This window comes from Littorina saxatilis, linkage group LG3 (genome assembly GCF_037325665.1).
Source record: "Littorina saxatilis isolate snail1 linkage group LG3, US_GU_Lsax_2.0, whole genome shotgun sequence".
NCBI lineage: Eukaryota > Metazoa > Mollusca > Gastropoda > Littorinimorpha > Littorinidae > Littorina > Littorina saxatilis.
In genome coordinates, this window is record NC_090247.1 from 26,113,640 (window position 1) to 26,134,378 (window position 20,739).

At 40.4% G+C, this 20,739-nt stretch overlaps 2 protein-coding genes across 2 annotated transcripts in view; both read left to right on the forward strand.

Moving 5' to 3' along the window:
* Positions 1-2,132, forward strand: part of LOC138961978 (uncharacterized) — a 6,527-nt gene extending 4,395 nt beyond the window's left edge. Inside the window, exon 6 of the mRNA XM_070333664.1 lies at positions 1-2,132. This exon is cut by the window's left edge and continues 44 nt beyond it. Within this exon, the coding sequence (XP_070189765.1) occupies positions 1-1,984 (1,984 nt within the window). The 3' untranslated portion in view covers positions 1,985-2,132.
* A 5,992-nt stretch (positions 2,133-8,124) lies between these two features.
* On the forward strand, positions 8,125-20,379 carry LOC138961981 (uncharacterized). The gene is made up of 5 exons (XM_070333667.1): positions 8,125-8,408; positions 12,383-12,574; positions 13,593-13,745; positions 14,297-14,407; positions 14,761-20,379. The coding sequence occupies exons 2-5, from the start codon at positions 12,383-12,385 to the stop codon at positions 16,714-16,716; spliced, it is 2,412 nt and encodes an 803-aa protein (XP_070189768.1). The 5' UTR covers positions 8,125-8,408; the 3' UTR covers positions 16,717-20,379.
* Positions 20,380-20,739: the final 360 nt, after the last annotated feature.

Sequence of the window (20,739 nt, forward strand, 5' to 3'; positions counted from 1 at the left end):
TAACCGCTACGTCCTCTTCGACAACAGAGAAGAACTGAGCCCCTACAAGAAGAGCAACCAGGTGGATCAACTGCTTGCCAAGGTACAGGAATTGGTCAGCAAGAACGGACGTCATTTCGAGCACGATCTTGCTTGGGAATTGATCAAGTCCATGAACGTGTTGAAGCGGATTGAGATGAGGAAGACACCTAATCCAGATATTGAAGTACATGCGCATACCGATCTGGAACACCACGCAGCTCAAGAGCCAAAAGCCAAGCACGAGTGGAGAGGACCTCGTGCCCGTAAATTACAGTTTAATTTAGTGGAAGTGGACACAAGTTCTATGTCTAGCTCAACAGGTAATCTGTCTCAAGGGAATCTGGACACCATGGACGGACACGTATACTCCTCCCAGGAGTGCGAAGCTTCTCAGGCACCAGTCAACGCACCCACATCTATATTGAGAAAAACCACTGCACAGAACAAACCAAGAGTACGTTTTAATAGCGTTGTAGGAGAGGAAGAATATCAGACAAGACTTACTGGTCTAAGTGGTCACAGCATTGATGCTGAGCCCTTGTGTCCTAGCAAGGAGCTCAAAGATGCTGAAACGAATGACAACATGCCAAGATCGACTGAGAATCCTGTAAGAAACTTACCAAGGAGACGTTTAAGCTGGGCTCCAGGTGATGGGATCGACTTTGCCAAGTTACCATCTAAAAGCATTATGCAACTGAAAGATTCAAAGCAAGTCGCTAACAGGTTAAAGCAATTCGAAGCAATTGCTAAGCAGGCCAAGCAGGCCACTCTGACATCAGAAGATATCGCCTCAAAATTCAAGATGAAACCACGTCGAGCTGACTCGTTCACACGTTCTGTGAGTGCAGAAAATAAGGACAGACCCACACTCGTAGGCAGGGTTCGAGAGCCAGGAGACATAGGACTGCGGACTACGAAGTATTTCTACAAACGTGAGGGAGACATTCGACTTGAGGAACAGGACTGGGCTCAGAGAAAACCATCGGAAACACCATCATCTCTGGCTACAGCACACGACCAGGGCTTGAACGACGAAAGCACTCCACCTGAACCCCAAAAGCCTCAAGAACAGTCTGAAAGAAAAGTTCCGGAAGTCCCGTCATATCCTCCCATACCACAAGCCCGCCACACACAAGACCTAAGACCCGAGCCAAACAAGCCTCCAGATTCGCCTGGAAGAAAAGTCCTTGAAACAATTTCAGATCCATTAATAACACAAGCTTGTGACAACCGAGACCTAAGCACTCAACTTGAATCAAGAGGTCCAAATGACAGATTTGACAGAAACCCTAAAGGGACCGTGTTAACGCCAGCAATAGCACAAGACCTCAAAACTCGTCGGATAAACACTCGATTTGAGACAACAGAATCTCAAGACACACCTGAACGAGAATCTTGTAAAGCAGAAGCTGCGGATCACGGCAGCTTTTCTCCATCAGAAGAATCACAGCACGAAACAACGCCGTACTCAGGACAGTCAGAAATGTCACAGCAGGAATCGCCCTCAAGCCCGCAGCATTCAAGTAACCTTGGGTCCCTGTTTCAACAGTTTGGGTTCACTAGAGGCGCAAAACAAGGATATGTACCAGAGATAAAGCTATCTGAGAGACAGCAAAAGATGCTAGAAGACCGTCTGAAAGAGAGAATAGCACAGGGCACTGCTGGTTCAAATGAAGAACAAGTAGAACAAAGTCTGAAAGAGAGAATAGCACAGGGCACGGCTGGTTTAAATCAAGAACAAGTAGAACAAAGTCTGAAAGAGAGAATAGCACAGGGCACTGCTGGTTCAAATGAAGAACAAGTAGAACAAAGTCTGAAAGAGAGAATAGCACAGGGCACGGCTGGTTTAAATCAAGAACAAGTAGAAGAGATAGAGAAAACCACGAGCATCATAGATAAGGCTGTTGAGGATGGACTGAACAAGTTCCTACTTAGGAATATGAATAATTGCAGCCTGATGTGATCTGAAAGAAAGAAACAACATACCAAAACTCAGACCAAATATACACGAAAGCGCCAAATCTGCCGTAATATATAACAATGGACGAGTCTGTCAAAGACTGCATGCACCTACAGACACTCTGAAATCGTTATTGCTTCAAATATTACCCAATATTGACGGACTGTGTGATGATATCTTCTGCTATGGTCTGTTGAGACAGTGATATCAAAATCGAGACCGGAGGTCGAGATTTTGATATCACTGTCGAAACAGACCAATAGCAGAAGATATCATCACACAGTCAGTCAATGTTAGATATATTGCTAATTCTCTGGACATTTTGTATTTACTGTAAAGAAATTACAAAAGTATTTGTCTCAGTTTTGGCTGTTCCATATCCCTCCCTCTGATTATTATTTCTTTTTGTTCACTCTTTTCTTGTACTTTTCAGTATTTTAAAATGTCTTTCCTTTCAAAAAGTCTTTAGTCACTTGCTCAACTAAATTCTGGGATAATTACATTTTCATATATATTTGTTTGTTTTTAAATTTAGGTGTTTTTGTTTTTGAAGTGGGGAAGCAATAAAGAGGTCGTCGATATCAAAACTGATATCGACGGAAATGTCGTCGATATCACTTTTGCACTGAGCTCAGTTTTGCCCAATTGACCAATGGAAATCCACGTAACATATGAAATAGCAATATTCCACCATGTTAGTGGAGCGAATGCAATGTTTGTCTCTGTTACATGATGGCACTGTTGTTGTTAACACTGATGAGCTGTCTGTATTTTAATTTCACTTTCTTCACACTGTTGAAGAGACTCCCACACGAAAGCACTCCACCTGAACCCCAAAAGCCTCAAGAACTGTAGTTGTTCATTTGTAATCTTCAACGGAGGACGCCTGGACTGTTCCACGAGATAACACATCGTTCGATTCTTTACTTGAGTAAATGCTAATAAATTGTTGTCGTATTACCTAACCTTACTTTTTTGCTCTTGTACCAATAAGTACCCTCATCTCTTGAAACACATGTTTTAGGCCTGCTGCAAAAGGGTTAAAGCTGAAGTCCACCCCTGAGAACAGGAAGTAGAATTAAAGTTGGACACTTGCTCAATTGTATCCAAGCAATCGCCCAAAAGGTAGACATAATATAAAAACAGGTAATCCCCCCCAAAAAACCAACATTCTTTTAAATGTTACTAATTTAGTCAGTGGTGTTTCTTGTGAAAAAAAATGAAACTCAAGATTCATATAAATATTAATTAATAAGGGCTTACCGCTTCCTTTCCTTTTTATTTATAACCTTAGCAATGCTTGAACTTGCATAAAAAGTATCTTTTAAAAACCCGAGGTCACTTTTAAGTACTGTTTCGCAGGCGTACATTTGAAGCATATTTGTTGCCAAAAAGGGTAGGGGTAATGGATAGTAGAACAAGAAGCAACACAGTTCAAAACACAGTCCTTTAATTAAGGGATATTAAAATTTTTCTGCTGTTTAATGTATACCTTACCTTACCTTAGACGCAACAAGGTTGTATAATGTCTTATCCCATTTACACGTTTAATTCCATGTTTTTATGTGTTCATGCTTGCAATTTGTCTTCAAAGGTGGGTACAAAGTTGTCGATTTTTGAATTTACCAGTAATTTAACTGTGTCTTTTGCTCTATTTTGTTCCTCACTCAAGCCTTCCAGGTGTGGTGATTTGATCTTTGATTTGTTTACATATCCACAATAGAGTCGTAGTTAATTCCTCAGTAGTGTTTTTGTTAAAGCATATTATACCTCACGGTCATGTTTAAGTCGTTAACTTAGAAATGTACAAGTTAAGTCCTATCTTTTTGTTGTAACTTCCTTGTCACTCCTTGAACTCACATAAACAAAAATCAATTTTTAAAGGGGTAGACTCGAGCCTCCAGCATTACTTCGGTTTTGCCTCGAAGTACCTTCTTTTCGTTTTAGAACATCTGGAAAACACTTGCTCGTTTTTGGGCATGTTCCCAAGTGGAAGGAAACGTTTTTTTCATGTAAAAGCCTGAAGAGATCTGAAGTGATGAACACTATCATTTGCCTTAGAAGGAATGCATCTTTAAAAGAACATTCTGTGCGTTGATTTTATTATTTTTAGGTATTTGCAAGTTCGGCAAAACACCTCAGCACTCTGTAGTTCCATTATCTTTTACAATTTTACATAAAGTCGTTTGATTTAGTTTTTACCTAGTCCCTTTATGATTTTTTTTGGGTGATTGTAACAATGAATTTCATCTATATTTGATCATATTCGTAACTCATCATAGTGTAATACTACTCTTATTGTATGATCATCATTGTCAAAATATCCTATTTGGACTTGATTATGGCAACAGATTACGATGTAATAAGTTAATTTTGTTACCATTACAGTTTAACCTCGTGTGATTGGTTGTAAAATGAGGACATTGTTGAAAGCAGAATCGTTTCCAATAACTGAATATTTTATATCATCATATCTTTTCTCTCTATGTCCATGTCTTTTGCTGTGAAAGTGTACGTAGTATGCTTGTGTGTGTGTGTGTCTGTGTGCGTGTGTGTGTGTGTGTATGTGTGTGTGTGGGTGTGTGTTTGTTTGTGTGTGTGTTTGTGTGTGTGTGGGTGTGTGTGTGTGTGTCTGTGTCTGTGTCTGTGTCTGTGTGTATGTGATGTTTTATATTTTTGTAGACAACGTTTGTCGTCTTACTAGGAATGGCATGAAATAAATCTAAAAGCTTGTGTTGCAGTTACATTTATTTGTACTTGAGCAGATTTCTATTGCTTTTGTTTCTTCTAATTTGTTGTTGTTGTTGCTTTAGCAAGTATTTCTTTAGTAAGTAGTAAAAGGTATCCTTCACATTATTATTACAGTAAATACTACCCATGAAACGAAACTTAACATATGCAATTTTGCGTTGGTTTTGCTATAATGCGAGATTTGTTTTGTCATAAGATATTGCTTATTCCATGGACACGATATACAATTGACTGTCACGAATGATGAGCTCCCATCAATGACACCAATCAAAACATTGGTAGAAAGAAGAATAAAATCCCTGTAAAAGGCTTTTACAAAAGGGTAGGGTTTGTTCGGCTACTCTGCCCAGCAAAGATGCTAAAAGACATTACGTGTGATGGGAGTGTCTTTAACAAAAGAAAGGAGTTTCATTCTTATTTCAATCATATGAATTTCTAGCACGGACTCTATTTAATCCAGAAGATCTTCTCAGGAGACGCTTGTCCCACCCCCCCCCCCCCCACCAAAAAAAGGTGATTAAAAACACACAACGTTCTAAAAAAACACCGTGATAAAGCATGTGCAGGGGTTAGTAATCACCAGAGTAGGCTGGTGTGCAAACATTGTAACTGGTACTCCTGAACTGATTAAGGTATTCAGTGCTTATGCACGCAATCATCACACAATTGGCCAAACTAGGCGAAGGAACTGAAGATAAGTGCAAAATGCACTACATAACCAGCCAATACAAATCTTCACTGACACTTGACTCGAAGGGTGTACAGTTACTTCACTTCGTAGCATGCATAATTTCACATAATGCTGAACGAAAGGTGCAGCGCATTGATGTCTATAACTTAATAAGACTCCGTATGACTCTCGGATATGTGCTGTCCATTGAGGTTTTCATGTTTAAAATTTAACTTGAATTACAAACTGTGAATAAATCGGTTCCCCTGATATACAGTGCACACCTGCGCTTGCACACGGAAACACACAGCCTGTTTTCAAATACACCGAATGACGCTATCAAGCATATCACATAGAAATAATAGATTCTGCGGATTGTTGTCATGCATGCATGCGACCAACACCTACACACACACACACACACAAACTCACACACACACACACTCTCACACACACACACACACACACATACACACACACATAAACTCACACACACACTCACACACGCACACACACACACACACACAGGAAGACACACACAGACACGCATGCGCACTCACAGACACACACTGACACACACACACACACACACACACATACAAACACACACACACACACACACAAACTCACACACACACACACACACACACACACACACACACACAGGAAGACACACACAGACACACATACGCACTCACAGACACACACTGACACACACACACACACAAACACACACACACAAACACAAACACACACACACAAACACACACACAAACACACAGGAAGACACACACAGACACACATACGCACTCACAGACACACACTGACACACAAACACACACACACAAACACAAACACACACACACAAACACACACACAAACACACACACACACACGGCTACTTTTTATCTACAAAATCTGCTATTGTTCTGATTATCTCGCGGATAGCTCGACCTGTGGTCGCATTTCATCGAGTTTACATTACCTTCGCATTATGTCATTAACACAGCTCGTACGTCCTATATACTGTTCAAACTTATATACGGCTAGAGAGCAGGGCTGCGTGGTGGGGGTGGGGGTGGGGAGGGCTTCAAGAATAATTAAAAGATTATCGTGCACCATACAAAAGTCTCATCCACTTGTTACTTTTTTATGATATCGATGAATGCTAGCAGATCTACAAAGCGTAGTGTACGAGGAGAATTGATAATCACAAGGAGAATTAATAATTGACATATTTTAATGAGTTTGATAAGTTCTTTCATTCCAAAGCTCAACTTGATTCGTTTAAAATGTACGTGTGTCTCTTCCAGTTTTGAACCAAGCCAAACGCAGTTCAACTTATTCAGTTGGACACCCTTTTAACCTCTTCTTGAAGACTTTTAGCAACTTTGAATCTTTGATTCGTTTTGATTACAGAGCAATGTTTGAAACCAAGACAAATGTTTTCACTCAGTTGTGTCAACAATTTGATGAAAACAAGCATAGCTTGAACAGAAGTCGTTTCATGGTATACTATTACTCCAGGAAGTTGTTTGTCATTGAAAAAAAGAATCACCTAAGGCTTCAGCTATAAACCCTTCCGTCCTTCCAATCTAACACGCTTATCGTAGTGATAAACAGCAATGAATTTTTAGAGCCTCAAAAACAGATCAGCTCCTTGAGTTTTTCGTTGAGGAGTTAAAAAAAAATTGCCAATGAAATACCAACTAAGAAATGGGCTTTGTTCCATTACCTGATAATAAACACTTGTGTGACTTCCCCAATGTTCGTAATGCACTACCTAGTGCAAAGATGAGTTAGTAGGTATGTATATTCCTTTCAGTTATTCTAAAATAATTGTTTTTGGCAATCGATAAAAAACGCAAAATGATTGTTGCTGAGTAAGCAGTTTTCACGCGCGTTCCATCGTTCTACTTGCATTTGTAGCAATAGGAAGCATATATCCATTTGACTTTGTATACTCTATAGTCTCTGGTCTGGTCGCATTGTTTGCTCAGTCTCTTTGTGGTCGGCTAATTGGATAATATGTAACGCGAACGTGAAGCGGAATATGAAATCCCTGAACACAAACATGACATGACTGTTACCACCCTTCCTTTGAATGTCTTTTCCTTCCCACATAACACATTGCACAAATAACAAGCGATCCTTCCAAAGTTTTTCATAAACCACAAGCACTCTGCCACTTATATGGTTTTTACCACACTTCAACTTAATTCTTAATTTATTCGGGCAACTGCAGCATTTCACTGGCTACTTTCTTTTTGCAAGATATAATGACAGCCTTGCCAGACTTTTGAATCAATAACTCCCCGTCGGTTGCTAGTCATCGACTTTTCATTGCATTTGAATCTCGTCGACACTATAATGTGACTAGAGGTCGAGAAGGAGGTTAGAGTAGGCAAAGACGATAAGTGATTTTTGTTTGAAGGCAATACAAAAGCTTTTGTTTTATTATAAAAGGGGATCAATTTGGGGCAACAAAGAAAGAAACTCCTTCACAACCTCAATCATTTTCACCTTTTGGCCAATGCACCTATTCAGATGTGATTCTTAGTTATGGAGTTTGACCTTGTAAATATTAAGCCCGTATCATACTGCAGTTCCGTGAACTCCTTAGTCGTGCAGGTTCAACGAAACACTAGTTTTATGTCGATGCACAGTGTAAATAGGTCAGATGACTAGAACACAGATTGTTTGCTGTACCCACTTGCGGCGAGTATCTGAAGCTGTTGTGAGTGGTGGTGTAGGAGTGAAGGGGACCGGAGTGAAGTATGCACTACACCAAAACCGTGCTTTACGGGTTGTCGTATTTCCCCTTCAACAGCAGTTACTGGACACGTAAAAAGTAGTTGATACGCCACTTTGGAGACGTTTTCTGGTGAATTTAACCTACAGAATTCGAAGAGACATTTACTGTGTCTAAGCCAAGAAGCCCACAACGTACGCACACCCAGGACGACTTCCTAAATAGTGGCTGGGTCTGATCCATTTTTCTGAAAGGTAAGCAAACAATTCAATCATACATTGTGCAAGCCGTTTTCTTTAGGGCAAGGAGAAGGATTTATTTATAAATATGAATGTTATAGGTGCTTCACTGTTGAAGGGTAACGTTCAGGAAACTGAGCCACACAATAAAAATGTCCCCCTCCCTTCCCCCACCTTGCCTTCTACTTCCTTTGCTTTGCCTTATATGCCCATTTGTGACGGAAGGGTAAAAACAACTACTGTTTTCTGACTCTGAATATGTGTGTGTGTGTGTGTGTGTGTGTGTGTGTGTGTGTGTGTGTGTGTTTGTGTGTGTGTGTGCGTGGGTGCGTGTGTGTGTGTTTGCGTGTCTGTGTGTGTGTGTGTGTGTTTGTGTGTATGTGCGTGGGTGCGTGTGTGTGTGTGTTTGCGTGTGTATGTGTGTGTGTGTTTGCGCGTGTGTGTGTGTGTGTGTGTGTGTTTGTGTGTGTATGTGCGTGGGTGCGTGTGTGTGTGTTTGCGTGTGGGTGCGTGTGTGTGTGTTTGCGTGTGTGTGTGTGTGTGTGTGTGTGTGTGTTTGCGTGTGTGTGTGTGTGTGTGTGTGTGTGTATGTATGTGTGTGTGTGTGTGTGTGTGTGTGTGTGTGTGTGTGTGTGTGTAATGTTTTGTATAGTGTGTGTGTGTGTTTGCGTGTGTGTGTGTGTGTGTGTGTGTGTGTGTATGTATGTATGTGTGTGTGTGTGTGTGTGTGTGTGTGTGTGTGTGTGTGTGTGTGTGTGTGTGTGTGTGTGTGTGATGTTTTGTATAGTTGATGCTGATGGTTTACCAGGAGCATATTTAAATCTGACTTTACAAATGTTATGCAAATCAGCCTTTATCTGTAAACAATTATGAGGTCAGCAAATAATACACTTTTTTTCTGAATTTTTTATAGCGTGATATCGCTTTCCGTGAGAGTAATAGTACCCAATATTGACGGACTGTGTGATGATATCTTCTGCTATAGTCTGGTGAGACAGTGATATCAAAATCGAGACCGGAGGTCGAGATTTTGGTATCACTGTCGAAACAGACCAATAGCAGAAGATATCATTACACAGTCAGTCAATGTTAGATATATTGCTAATTCTCTGGACATTTTGTATTTACTGTAAAGAAATTACAAAAGTATGTGTCTCAGTTTTGGCTGTTCCATATCCCTCCCTCTGATTATTATTTCTTTTTGTTCACTCTTTTCTTGTACTTTTCAGTATTTCAAAATGTCTTTTCTTTCAAAAAGTCTTTAGTCACTTGCTCAACTAAATTCTGGGATCATTACATTTTCATATAATTTTATATTTGTTTGTTTTTAAATTTAGGTGTTTTTGTTTTTGAAGTGGGGAAGCAATAAAGAGGTCGTCGATATCCAAACCGATATCGACGGAAATGTCGTCGATATCACTTTTGCACTGAGCTCAGATTTGCCCAATCGACCAATGGAAATCCACGTAACATATGAAATAGCAATATTACCTGAAATGATAGCTTGGTTAAAGGCACAGTAAGCCTCCCGTAAACCATCACAGATACTGTCAGGCTTTTGCACACAGTACAAACACCCTTTCATTTAAACACTCACCGCTTGAGAACATCCTAGGTGCCCTCCGTAAAGAGCGAACAATTTTCAAAGAATTTATTTGTGCGTGGTTTATCTTACCCCTGAGCCATCGTGAACCCGTGTGATCCAGTTTCCCTTTTTCACAATGTAGTCGTCAGTTAGTAATTTGAATGCGACTCGATGTGAGCTTATCTGCAATAGCCGTTATTATGTACCTCTGACTATGCACGAAACAAACGGCTGTGGTTCACAAGAACTCTAGCGATGGCTTTTGACTGTTCAGAGGAAGTTGGCGATAGGCATAAACCGTCGTCTGCTACGAGAACCACGACCTTGCGTGACCCTGCTTCCGGGCTTTTCTTTTTTCAAACTTTCAAAACTTCGAATTGTATACGTACTGATCTTGTCTTGATGAAAAAAGAATTCTTTTATGATTTAAGAATGTTTGTTTAACAAGCTGTCAATTTATTATTTAGATTTTAAAAGTTAGGTCTAGCGCCAAAACACACCACGGTCCGATTATCTACTAAGACAATCCGCAAAATTAATTCTTTAAAAATTGCTCGCTCTTTACGTAGGGCACCTATAGGATGTTCCCGTTTGGTGAGCGTTCAAATGGAAGGGTGTTTGTACTATGTGTAAAAGCCGCCTGACAGTATCTGTGATGGTATACGGGAGGCGTACTGTGCCTTTAAGTATATCGTGACCCATAAAAATGCCATCCACGAAATGCTGATACCTTCTACATGTGTTCAGCGAGTAATTCAATATGTAAAGGTTACACACTCCGAGTTCTGAATATCGTGCATATTTTCCCTAGGGTTGATTTTCAGGTATTACCGAGCCTCTGGCGAAGTAATACCTGAAAATCTACCCTGGGGAAAATATGCAAGATATTCAGGACGAGGTGTGTAAGCTTTTTATTCCTTGACCACGACGTTTTCATCAAAAACACCAACTTTTCCAACACAATCCTGCTCTTGCCTTTTTCCTTTAACCGAGACCTTCCACAAAAACAATATTCATGCGCGGAGCTAGTTCTCTTCCCCGCATCAATTGCTGGATTTGAACAACAACAAATTGACAAAACAGAATGCTTACAGTTTCATTTATAGTTTTCTCTTGTCAAAAACGCTTAGTTAGATAATGATTTTTCTGCTGAAATTGATCCACGATTAGTTTGTTCGAGAGTTACCCGCCTTGAACCCTACACGGTGAGCTTTGGCCCGATGCTGCTTGTCGAAGACGCTTTCAGATTGAATATTAACAGCTAAGTGTAATTGTACTGCTTCAACAGCACAGTTTGGATAGTTAACAAAATGACGACACTTGTCAGCAGTACTTTACCTAACGAAATTGGCTTAGCATGACTGGAAATGAACTGAATGCGTCTCTGTAAATGACGATAGGATTATCGACAAGCAAAGTTTTCCCCCTTTTTTCTTTCATTTTTCTCAAAAATGTTTTTTTGTGTGGTTTAATTATGTAAATATTTGGTAAAATATAATTTGACATTGTTGTCCTAGTTGAGCAAGTGGACATTTATAGTTTGAATGGCTTTTCGTCATTTATCTTTAACAAATAATAAAGGTGTTTCTAGTCAGTACGTTTTAGAAAGGCGACGAATCGTGTTTGGAGAGGAATATTATTTCTTTTGCGACCAAGATCGATTAGCAACGAAAGAAGTGCCTCGATTATTATGAAAATACCCAGTAATACGCTGAAAAATCACCTCCTCAGCTAGCAGAGACAAAGAGGCAGGTCATGTGATAATCAGTAAATATGAGCTTTAGTTTGTGCAAGATCATTGGACAAAGTCTACAGTCCGTAAATCAAATGGTTTAACTTTTAACTTCTCGCCACAATGCGTTTCAAATTACCCACTTGGTGTTGCAGGTACACAACTGCCTGTATGGGGATTGCCCTGTTCCCGGTTTTATTTACTCCTTGTGTTTAAGTCACCCATTGTATACGAGTTGTTTTTCATGCATCTTGTCTATTAGATAACCTCAGAGAGAACAGTTTTGAAAGTTAAGATCAATTCTAATTCAATTTTACCCTTTCTACGGATGAGCTGAGAGGATCACGTAAAAGTCGTACAATTTGACCTGCACACTGGAATCTTTGTGCAACGATTATGCGTTAACTAATAGAGATGTGCACCGAATGTGAAGTAATGGGCGAGCATATGAAGATATTATTAGCATTTAGGTGATTAGTATTTGTTGCGTCTTTTTATGTTTGTCAGATGATCATACATTGCTTCAGACACTCGAGATCTAACTCAACACACCGTTTGTATGTATCTTACATACTTTTATTTCCGGACGTGCCCAAAGTCTTGCACAGACGAGAGGTACATGTACAATATATGTATATATGTGTATATAATGCCTGGATGGCATTTGTGCAGATGCCTCTGAATCCAAGACTTTTTCCACACAAACAATGTCGTCTGATACTCATCGGAAAAACCGGGAATGGCAAAAGCAGTACCGGAAACAGCATTCTGGGCAAAGACGCGTTCCAGCCTCAAGTTGGAATCAACTCTGGCACCCAAACAGGAAGTCTGCAAGTAACTCAGAGAGGGGGTATCGAGATTCAGGTAGGTCAATCTCAAGAAAAGGAAACTTTTTAGCATCCCACATTGACTTCTTAGTCACAACGATACATCATATTATTTTTATGGCCCTAGATAGAAAATTATTATTGACCACGTTAGCCGTATTTGTAATAATACATATTTGGTTTTAACTGAAAGTTTGCAACCATGGTATTTCTTGCTACCTCCATGATTATGCATATGCTATATAATCATGAATACGACTTCTTCTATTTTTCAAGACAGTTAATTTTTAAGTTGCACCCAAAATCTTTTTAACATTATTTGACTGTGCTTCACCTCAATGGAGATTGAAGCTCACATTATGATGAGGGCAGGAGATTCAAAGTTCGCCCAACATGAGACATGTTAGGGGTTTTACAAGTCTGTACTGATGCCAAGTTTATTGTGGTGTGTGAACTGAACAAGGAAAACATACATGGGTACTAAGAAGTGTGAGGCTTTTGTATTCCAATACAAATGGGGAAAAAATAACCTGATGTTAGTTATGATGACAAGATACACAGCGACAGTAATGATGAACCCTTTCCAGAATTGTCTACATCCAATTTGCAAAGGTGTGATAGGGTTGTCATTTTGTGTATGCGATCCAGCCATTTACACAAGCCAAAAGTGTGATAGGGTTGTCATTTTATGTATGCGATCCAGCCATTTACACAAGCCAAAGGTGTGATAGGGCTGTCATTTTGTGTATGCGATCCAGCCGTTTACACAAGCCAAAGGACGTGGTGCAGACCCCACAACTCTTGATATAATTTCGAGAAAAAAAACCACCCTAACGAATTTAAAATGTGTAAAAGTATCGCCCCAAGAACTCATCATTTGAATGTACCATATTGGATCACCAAAATAGGATCCTATTATTGACGCGTGTATTGTACCAATCAGGGATGAATGAATAGACTGTTAAAAGCCACAGAACTAAACAAAAACAATCCTAAAACAAGCCAATGCCAAACAATGTCCTCGTTGATCTGATTTCAATCCTTTTTATCAACAGGTAATGGACACACCAGGACTTCACGATACAGAAGTAGGAGACAAAGTTATCTCGGAACGAATCACAAGATCTTTGCTGGCTATACACCCGGGTCCCCATGCTATCCTCCTCTGCCTGTCATGTGACGTTCGTTTTACCGAGGAAGAAGTCAACGTGAGTACCATGTCATCATGCATTTGGTTTTACATACACGAGACAAAAATAGATAGAAAAAAGTAGTTATCAGAGGTTGGTCGTCTAAGTTTAGGAGAGAGAACAAGAACAAGAACAAGCACAAGAACAAATCTGTAATTGTCTAGGGCCGCAGCCCTTTACAAGAATGGTAAAATAACGGTAATGGTATGCACAATTATACATTATAATCACTCATAAAATTTAACAATACATTAAAACCCGTGTCATTTTTGACATATTACTGAACCTGATTTATATTGTCGAAGGTTAAGAGAGAGAGAAAGAAAGAAAGAGACAGAGAGACAGAGATTCCGAGAGAGAGAAAGAGAGAGAGAGACAGAGACAGAGACAGAGACAGAGACAGAGAGACAGAGAGTCCGAGAGAGAGACAAAGAGAGAGAGACAGAAAGAGAGAGAGAGAGAGATTAGAGTGAGACAGAGAGGTAGCGAACAGACACAGAGATATCGGCCGAACTAATGTATGACCAATGCATGATCAACCTCTAATTTAGACGAGTTTTTGTTGCCAGGTTTTTAACGCCCTGAAGGAGATCTTTGGAAAGAAAATGACGTCATACCTGATAGTGGTCTTTTCAAAATTCGATGTCTTCAATGGGAACAGATCTGCCTTTGAGAAGCAGGTATGGACCAACACTAATCTTGGAGACTGTTTTTGTTGTTGAGATAATGTGTTACTCAAAAATTATTTTTCCATTTATTATTTTTACAGTGAATAGAACAAAACCAAGCAATACAGGCTTTCGTATAGGGAAATCATAAACAGTGAGTCTGTATTTAAGAAATTAATAAATAAATTGATGTCGTGAGAACAAGCTTATATTTGGCCTGAAGAATGAGATGATGTTTTCTGGAAAATAAACCATGTTGCAAAGCATGAGCAGAAAGAAGTCTGTGCACTTGCATTCGTCTGTGTGAGTTGATATGATACAAATTGTTTAAACTTCATCACTTTGTTTTTCTGTGTTGCCCCCAGCTGTCCAAATGCACAGAGCTGAACAACGTTCTGGCGCAGGCCCAAAGGCGCTACGTCCTCTTCGACAACAGAGAGGCACTCAGCGCCTACAAGAAGAGCGAACAGGTGGATCAACTGCTTACCATGGTACAGGAAGTGGTCAACCAGAACGGATGTCATTTCCGACACGATCTAACCCCTGAACTGATCAGGTCTATGGATGTGTTAACAAGGGTTGAACTGATGAGAATACGCGGTCAAGATACCAAAGAAAGAAACGCCCATACTCGCCTGGAGCACCGAAAAGCTCAGGCGCAAGAAGCTACACCCGATTGGAGACAGTTTCATGCACAAAATGAAACAAGACTGCGATTTGATCTGACAGAAAAGGATACACGCTCCTTTTTTGACGAAACCGGAAATTTGCCTTCAAGCCAGCAAGATACTGCTGACGGACGTGTGTACGATCCCACAGAGGACCAGACTGCTCAAGTCTCGGACGCCACACCTACACCTAAGCTGAGAAAGTCCCTTGCGAAGAACAAAGAAACAGGACAGTTTCACAGAGTAGTAGGAAGGGAGGAATGCCAGCGAAATGGTCCGAGCCGTCACAACACTGAAGATGAGCACTTGCGTACAAACAGGGAGGATCAAGTTGCTGAAACGGATGAACTCACATCAAGATCACTTGAGAGTCCTGCATCGAACATGCCAAGGAATCGTTCAAGCTGGGCTTGTGGAGATGGAGGAAGGGGAAACTCGGCTGGGATGCAGTCCAAAAGCATAATGCAACTGAAAGAGTCCAGACAAGTTGCCAACAGACGAAAACTGTTCGAAACGATGTCCAAGCAACCCGCTCTGACACAGGAAGAGATTGCGTCAAAATTTAAGCTCAAACCACGCGGAGCGGACCCATTGAATCGTAACGACAACAAGGGCCCATCCTCGCAGGCGTATGAGCACAGACCCACTCTCAAAGGCAGGTCTCGGGAGCCAAGAAACAGAAGAGTGAGTTCACCGCAAGATTACTATAAACATAAGGGAGACACTCAGCCTGGAAAACATGATCATGAAGACAGGCCACAGAGAAAACAATCGGAAATGGCGGAAAACAAGGACTCATCCACTAAGACACCCGAGTACAGACCCACCCTTGAAGTCAGGGCTGGGAGGCCAGGGGACACAGGAGTGAGAGCAGTGCAGGATGATTACAAAAGCCAGGGAGGCACTCGACCTGAGCCTCTTGACTCTCAGGATAACCCTCGGAGAAAACTATCGGAAAAACAATCCACTCTGGCTACAGCACACGACCAGGACTGTAACGATGGAGGCACTCAACCTGAGCCTAATAAGCCTCAAGAGCGGCCTGAAAGGAAAGTCCTGGAAGTCTCATCACATCCGCCCAATGGACAGGCTGGAAACAACCAAGACCTAAGCGCACAACCTGAGCCAAGAGGTTCCTTTGACAGATTTGACAGAAACCCTCGAGTAACTTCATTTATTCCAGCATCCGCACAAGAACCCTACAGTCATGAAAGTAATACTCACCAGGAGTCAAGGAAACCGCAAGACACACATGAAAGAAAATCTCTTGATGCACCAACGGCGGCTCACTACGGCAAATATCCCCCAGAAGATTTGCAGAACGAACCAACATCACATCCAGAACAACCACAACAGTCTCAGCAGGAATCTCCTTCAGCCCCACGGCGTTCAAGTAACCTGGGGTCTCTCTTTCAACAGATCGGGTTCACAAGAGGCGCAGGACAAGCATACATACCAGACATCAAGTTATCTGAGAGACAGCGACAGATGCTAGAAGAACGCCTGAAAAAGAGGATCGCACAGGGCACCGCGGATTTGAACGAAGAGCAGGTAGAAGAGCTCGGGAAAACCACTAACACCATAGATAAGGCTGTTCAGGATGGACTGAAAAAGTTCCTTGTTCAGAATATGAACAATTGCACCCTGATGTGATCTGAAAAACCGAAAAAGGCCAAAACACGGACATAACCCACACAACATAACGTTGCAAGTGCCGAACCTGCTTTAATTTGTAGGAATCGGTTAAAACAAACACTCTGAAATTGCTACAGCTGCAGATGTTGCACTACTCAGAACTCAGAACTCAGAAAGTGTATTGATTCGGCCAACTGACCCGTTACATCTGATACATATCTAACATGACTGAATACCTCTCTCTTTCACTCTCTCTCTCTCCGACTCACTCCCACACTCTCTCTTTCTCTCTCACACACACACACACACACACACACACACACGCACGCACACATACACACACGCACAGACAGACAGACACACACACACACACACACACACACATACACACACTACATGACTAGAGTAGTGAATACAATGTTTCTTTCTATTTTTCTTTAACATAATGTTTGTCGAACGACTGATGAGCTGTCTGTATTCAAAACTGACTTTGACTTTCATTTGTAATCTTATGTGAAGGACGCTTGGGCACTTCCGTAACATAACGCATGGTTCGATTTTGTACTTGAGTTCATGCTTACAAATTGTTGTCAATTACCTTACCCTACCTTTTGGTTCTCTTGTACTGTAAAAAAATCATTTCATTCGTCTCTGGGCCCGCATGTTTTAAGGCTGTTTGCAATGGACTCAAGTAATACTTCTTTTTACATTTAGTCAAGTTTTGACTAAATGTTTTAACATAGAGGGGGAATCGAGACGAGGGTCGTGGTGTGTGTGTGTGTGTGTGTGTGTGTGTGTGTGTGTGTGTGTGTGTGTGTGTGTCTGTCTGTCTGTCTGTCTGTGCGTGTGTGTGTGTAGAGCGATTCAGACTAAACTACTGGACCGATCTTTATGAAATTTAACATGAGAGTTCCTGGGCATGATATCCCCAGACTTTTTTTCTTCTATTTTTTGGATAAATGTATTTGATGATGTCATTTCCGGCTTTTTGTAAAAGTTGAGGCGGCACTGTCACACCCTCATTTTTCAATCAAATGGATTGACATTTTGGCAAAGCAATCTTCGACGAAGGCCGGACTTTGGTATTGCATTTCAGCTTGGAGGATTACAAATTAATTAATGAGTTTGGTCATTAAAAAAAATGAAAATTGTAATTAAAATTATTTATTTTATAAAACGATCCAAATTTACGTTCATCTTATTCTTCATTATTGTTTGATTCCAAAAACATCAATATGTTATAATTATGTGGATTAAAAACAAGCTCTGAAAATTAAAAATATAAAAATTATGATCAAAATTAAATTTCCGAAATCGATTTAAAAACAATTTCATCTTATTCCTTGGCGGTTCCTGATTCCAAAAACATATAGATATGATATGTTTGGATTAAAAACATGCTCAGAAAGTTCAAACGAAGAGAGGTACAGTAAAGCTTGCTAGGCAGCACAGCGAAACCACTACCGCGCTAAACAGGCTCGCCAGTTTCACTGCGTTTTGCATGAGCGGTGGACTACGGTCATTGTTAAAAAATGCAGTGCGTTCAGTTTCATTCTGTGAGTTCCACATACTAAATGTAGTATTTTCGCCTTACGCGACTTGTTTCTGTTTAGATGCATCTTCTTTTCATGTTTGACCGTCTTGACAATGGCGTGTATTGCTTGTTTTCAAGTTGAAGTATGCGTTTCTCTCATGTAAAAGCCTGGAGAGTCTGTTTGTAATGCACACGATCATGATTGTTTTGTTTGTTGATTGCATTACTTTTATGTTGGTATTTGCTAGCTTGGAACTCCTCTTATCTTTATGTGTGGAAGATACACTATTCACTCCATTACCTTTCAAAGTTTGTCCTAATGTCCCTTCAATGTATTTTTGCAATTTGTTAAATGCACAATTTCGTTGTTAAATCGTCTTAATGAGTATACTTAAGTTTTGTTTTGTCTTCAGAACTATTCATAATGTAATATCAATTTTACTATCTGGCCATTATTATCCAAATATCGTAATTACCCAGATTTTGACATGCATAAGGACTTCCCTCTTGCTCGTGGACTGGTTGCAATAATGCAGCAATGGATCACAGCATAACCCTCGTTAATAAATCTCCCCCTCTCTCCTTCGACGAAAGTTTGCGCGTGTGTGTGTGTGAGTGTGTGTGTGTGTGTGTGTGTGTGTGTGTGTGTGTTTGTGTGTGTGTGTTTGTGTGTGTGTGTGTGTGTGTGTGTGTGTGTGTGTGCTTGCCTCTTCCTTGTTGTTTTGTTCGTTCGTTTATTTATTTGGAGACAACCTTTGTCGTGATGCCAAGAAAGACATGGAATAAATGTAAAAGCCTGTAAGGCAGTTTTAAACATTTGAATCGTGTGTTTGGGCAAAAGTCACTTGTGTCTTCTTTTTAAGAATTGATTCGTCAGAAACGGTTAATATAACAGCAAGCAGTCAAGGCGTTGATTAATATAATGTGATCAAGTGGAGGGGTAGTTTTATCCCACCTAAAAGCCTAGACAGATCTGAGATTGTGAGCCAAACCGTTTTCACAGGATTGAATGTGCCTTTCATCGTTTCTGTTAGTTAGTTGCACCAACCGTGTATTATAGACAGTGCTCACAAAAGCAGACACTAACGATTTGTGTGAAATGCACTGCACAAACGGTATCCAGATCCGCACTCAGTGACACTTTATAGGACAGGTTTCATTTTCTTCGTTTTATATCATGCTTGATATTATTATCCTGCGCATTTATATTTACTCAGCAAAAGGTACAGCCATTATGATTATTTAATTGCTAACCCCGAACATATATTTCTTGCATAAAACATCAATGCGCGCCTATTTGATGTTTATTATGAATACGATACTTATTGCACACACACACACACACACACACACACACACACACACACACACACACACACACACACACACACACACACACACACACACACACACACACACACGCATACGGTATCACATTTGAAAAAAAGCCAGTCATTGAATCATTTCAAAGGCTTGGAAATTGCTATGAAAGCGCCGATAAAGAACGCCTCTCTGTGCCCTTTCAGCTTGTGAGCATAAACTTTGGTATATCGAGGACAGCTATAATGAATGTTTGATAATGGCTTTGGCAAGACTTGGCAAGGCAAGTAGCATGGCACTCATGGAGTGCAAATCACTGTGGTTTGCACGAATATTCTTTTTTCCGAATAAAATAAATGTACACAAATTAAGGTCAGAGAACTATGGTGTTGGTAAATGTGGCGGCGAGGCGACCCCTCCCCCCCTCCCATAAAGAAATCTTGTCAGGCAAGTCTGAACTCTTTGCATGAGAAAGGTTTAAGCCCTATTAGAAATTATTTAAAAACAAGAGGCATACATAGCCGCCAGGACTCACTTATAAATCACAAGTTTATCCACCATAACATCTGGTATGACCTAATGTTGAACTAATCGATTTGTTTGTTTTGCGACAAGTTTTTTTGTTTCACTGGTGCATTGTCTGTTGCGCGGAACACTAACTGCTCCGCGGTGTACGTATTGTCTTTGTTCCGCCATATGAGACGCGCAAAGAATTGTGGGATGTCAATAAAATTAAATTGTTTTGGCTAGGATGTATGTAAGTGTAGTTTACATAATGATTTATGAATAAACAAAACATTCGGAAATTAAAAATGCAGTGCTTATAAGATCTTGATTTTGTCTATTACCATAGAACATCTGGTGCATGTAAGGTGGTTCTGTAATATCGTCAAATATTAAAGTTTGCTACACCACACACACACACACACACACACACACACACACACACACACACACACACACACACAAACACACACACACACACACACACACACACACACACACACACACACACACTCAAGCATGGTCGCACGCACGCACCGACGAATAACACACACAAACACGTACACACACACACACAAACGTGCTACTGTATGGTTAGTATTTTTATCTGAAAGTAAATATAAAAAAATGTAATCAAACACTTGAAATTGCATCAAGCATGGTTGGTTGACACAAATCTATAT

What these genes read in the sequence shown, in the direction of transcription:
- LOC138961981 (XM_070333667.1), top strand. Translation starts at nt 12,383, where the DNA reads ATGCCTCTGAATCCAAGACTTTTTCCACACAAACAATGTCGTCTGATA. An exon ending in TTACCGAGGAAGAAGTCAAC is followed by an intron (nt 13,746 to 14,296) that starts GTGAGTACCATG and finishes TTTTGTTGCCAG; the next exon opens with GTTTTTAACGCCCTGAAGGA. An exon ending in GATCTGCCTTTGAGAAGCAG is followed by an intron (nt 14,408 to 14,760) that starts GTATGGACCAAC and finishes TGTTGCCCCCAG; the next exon opens with CTGTCCAAATGCACAGAGCT.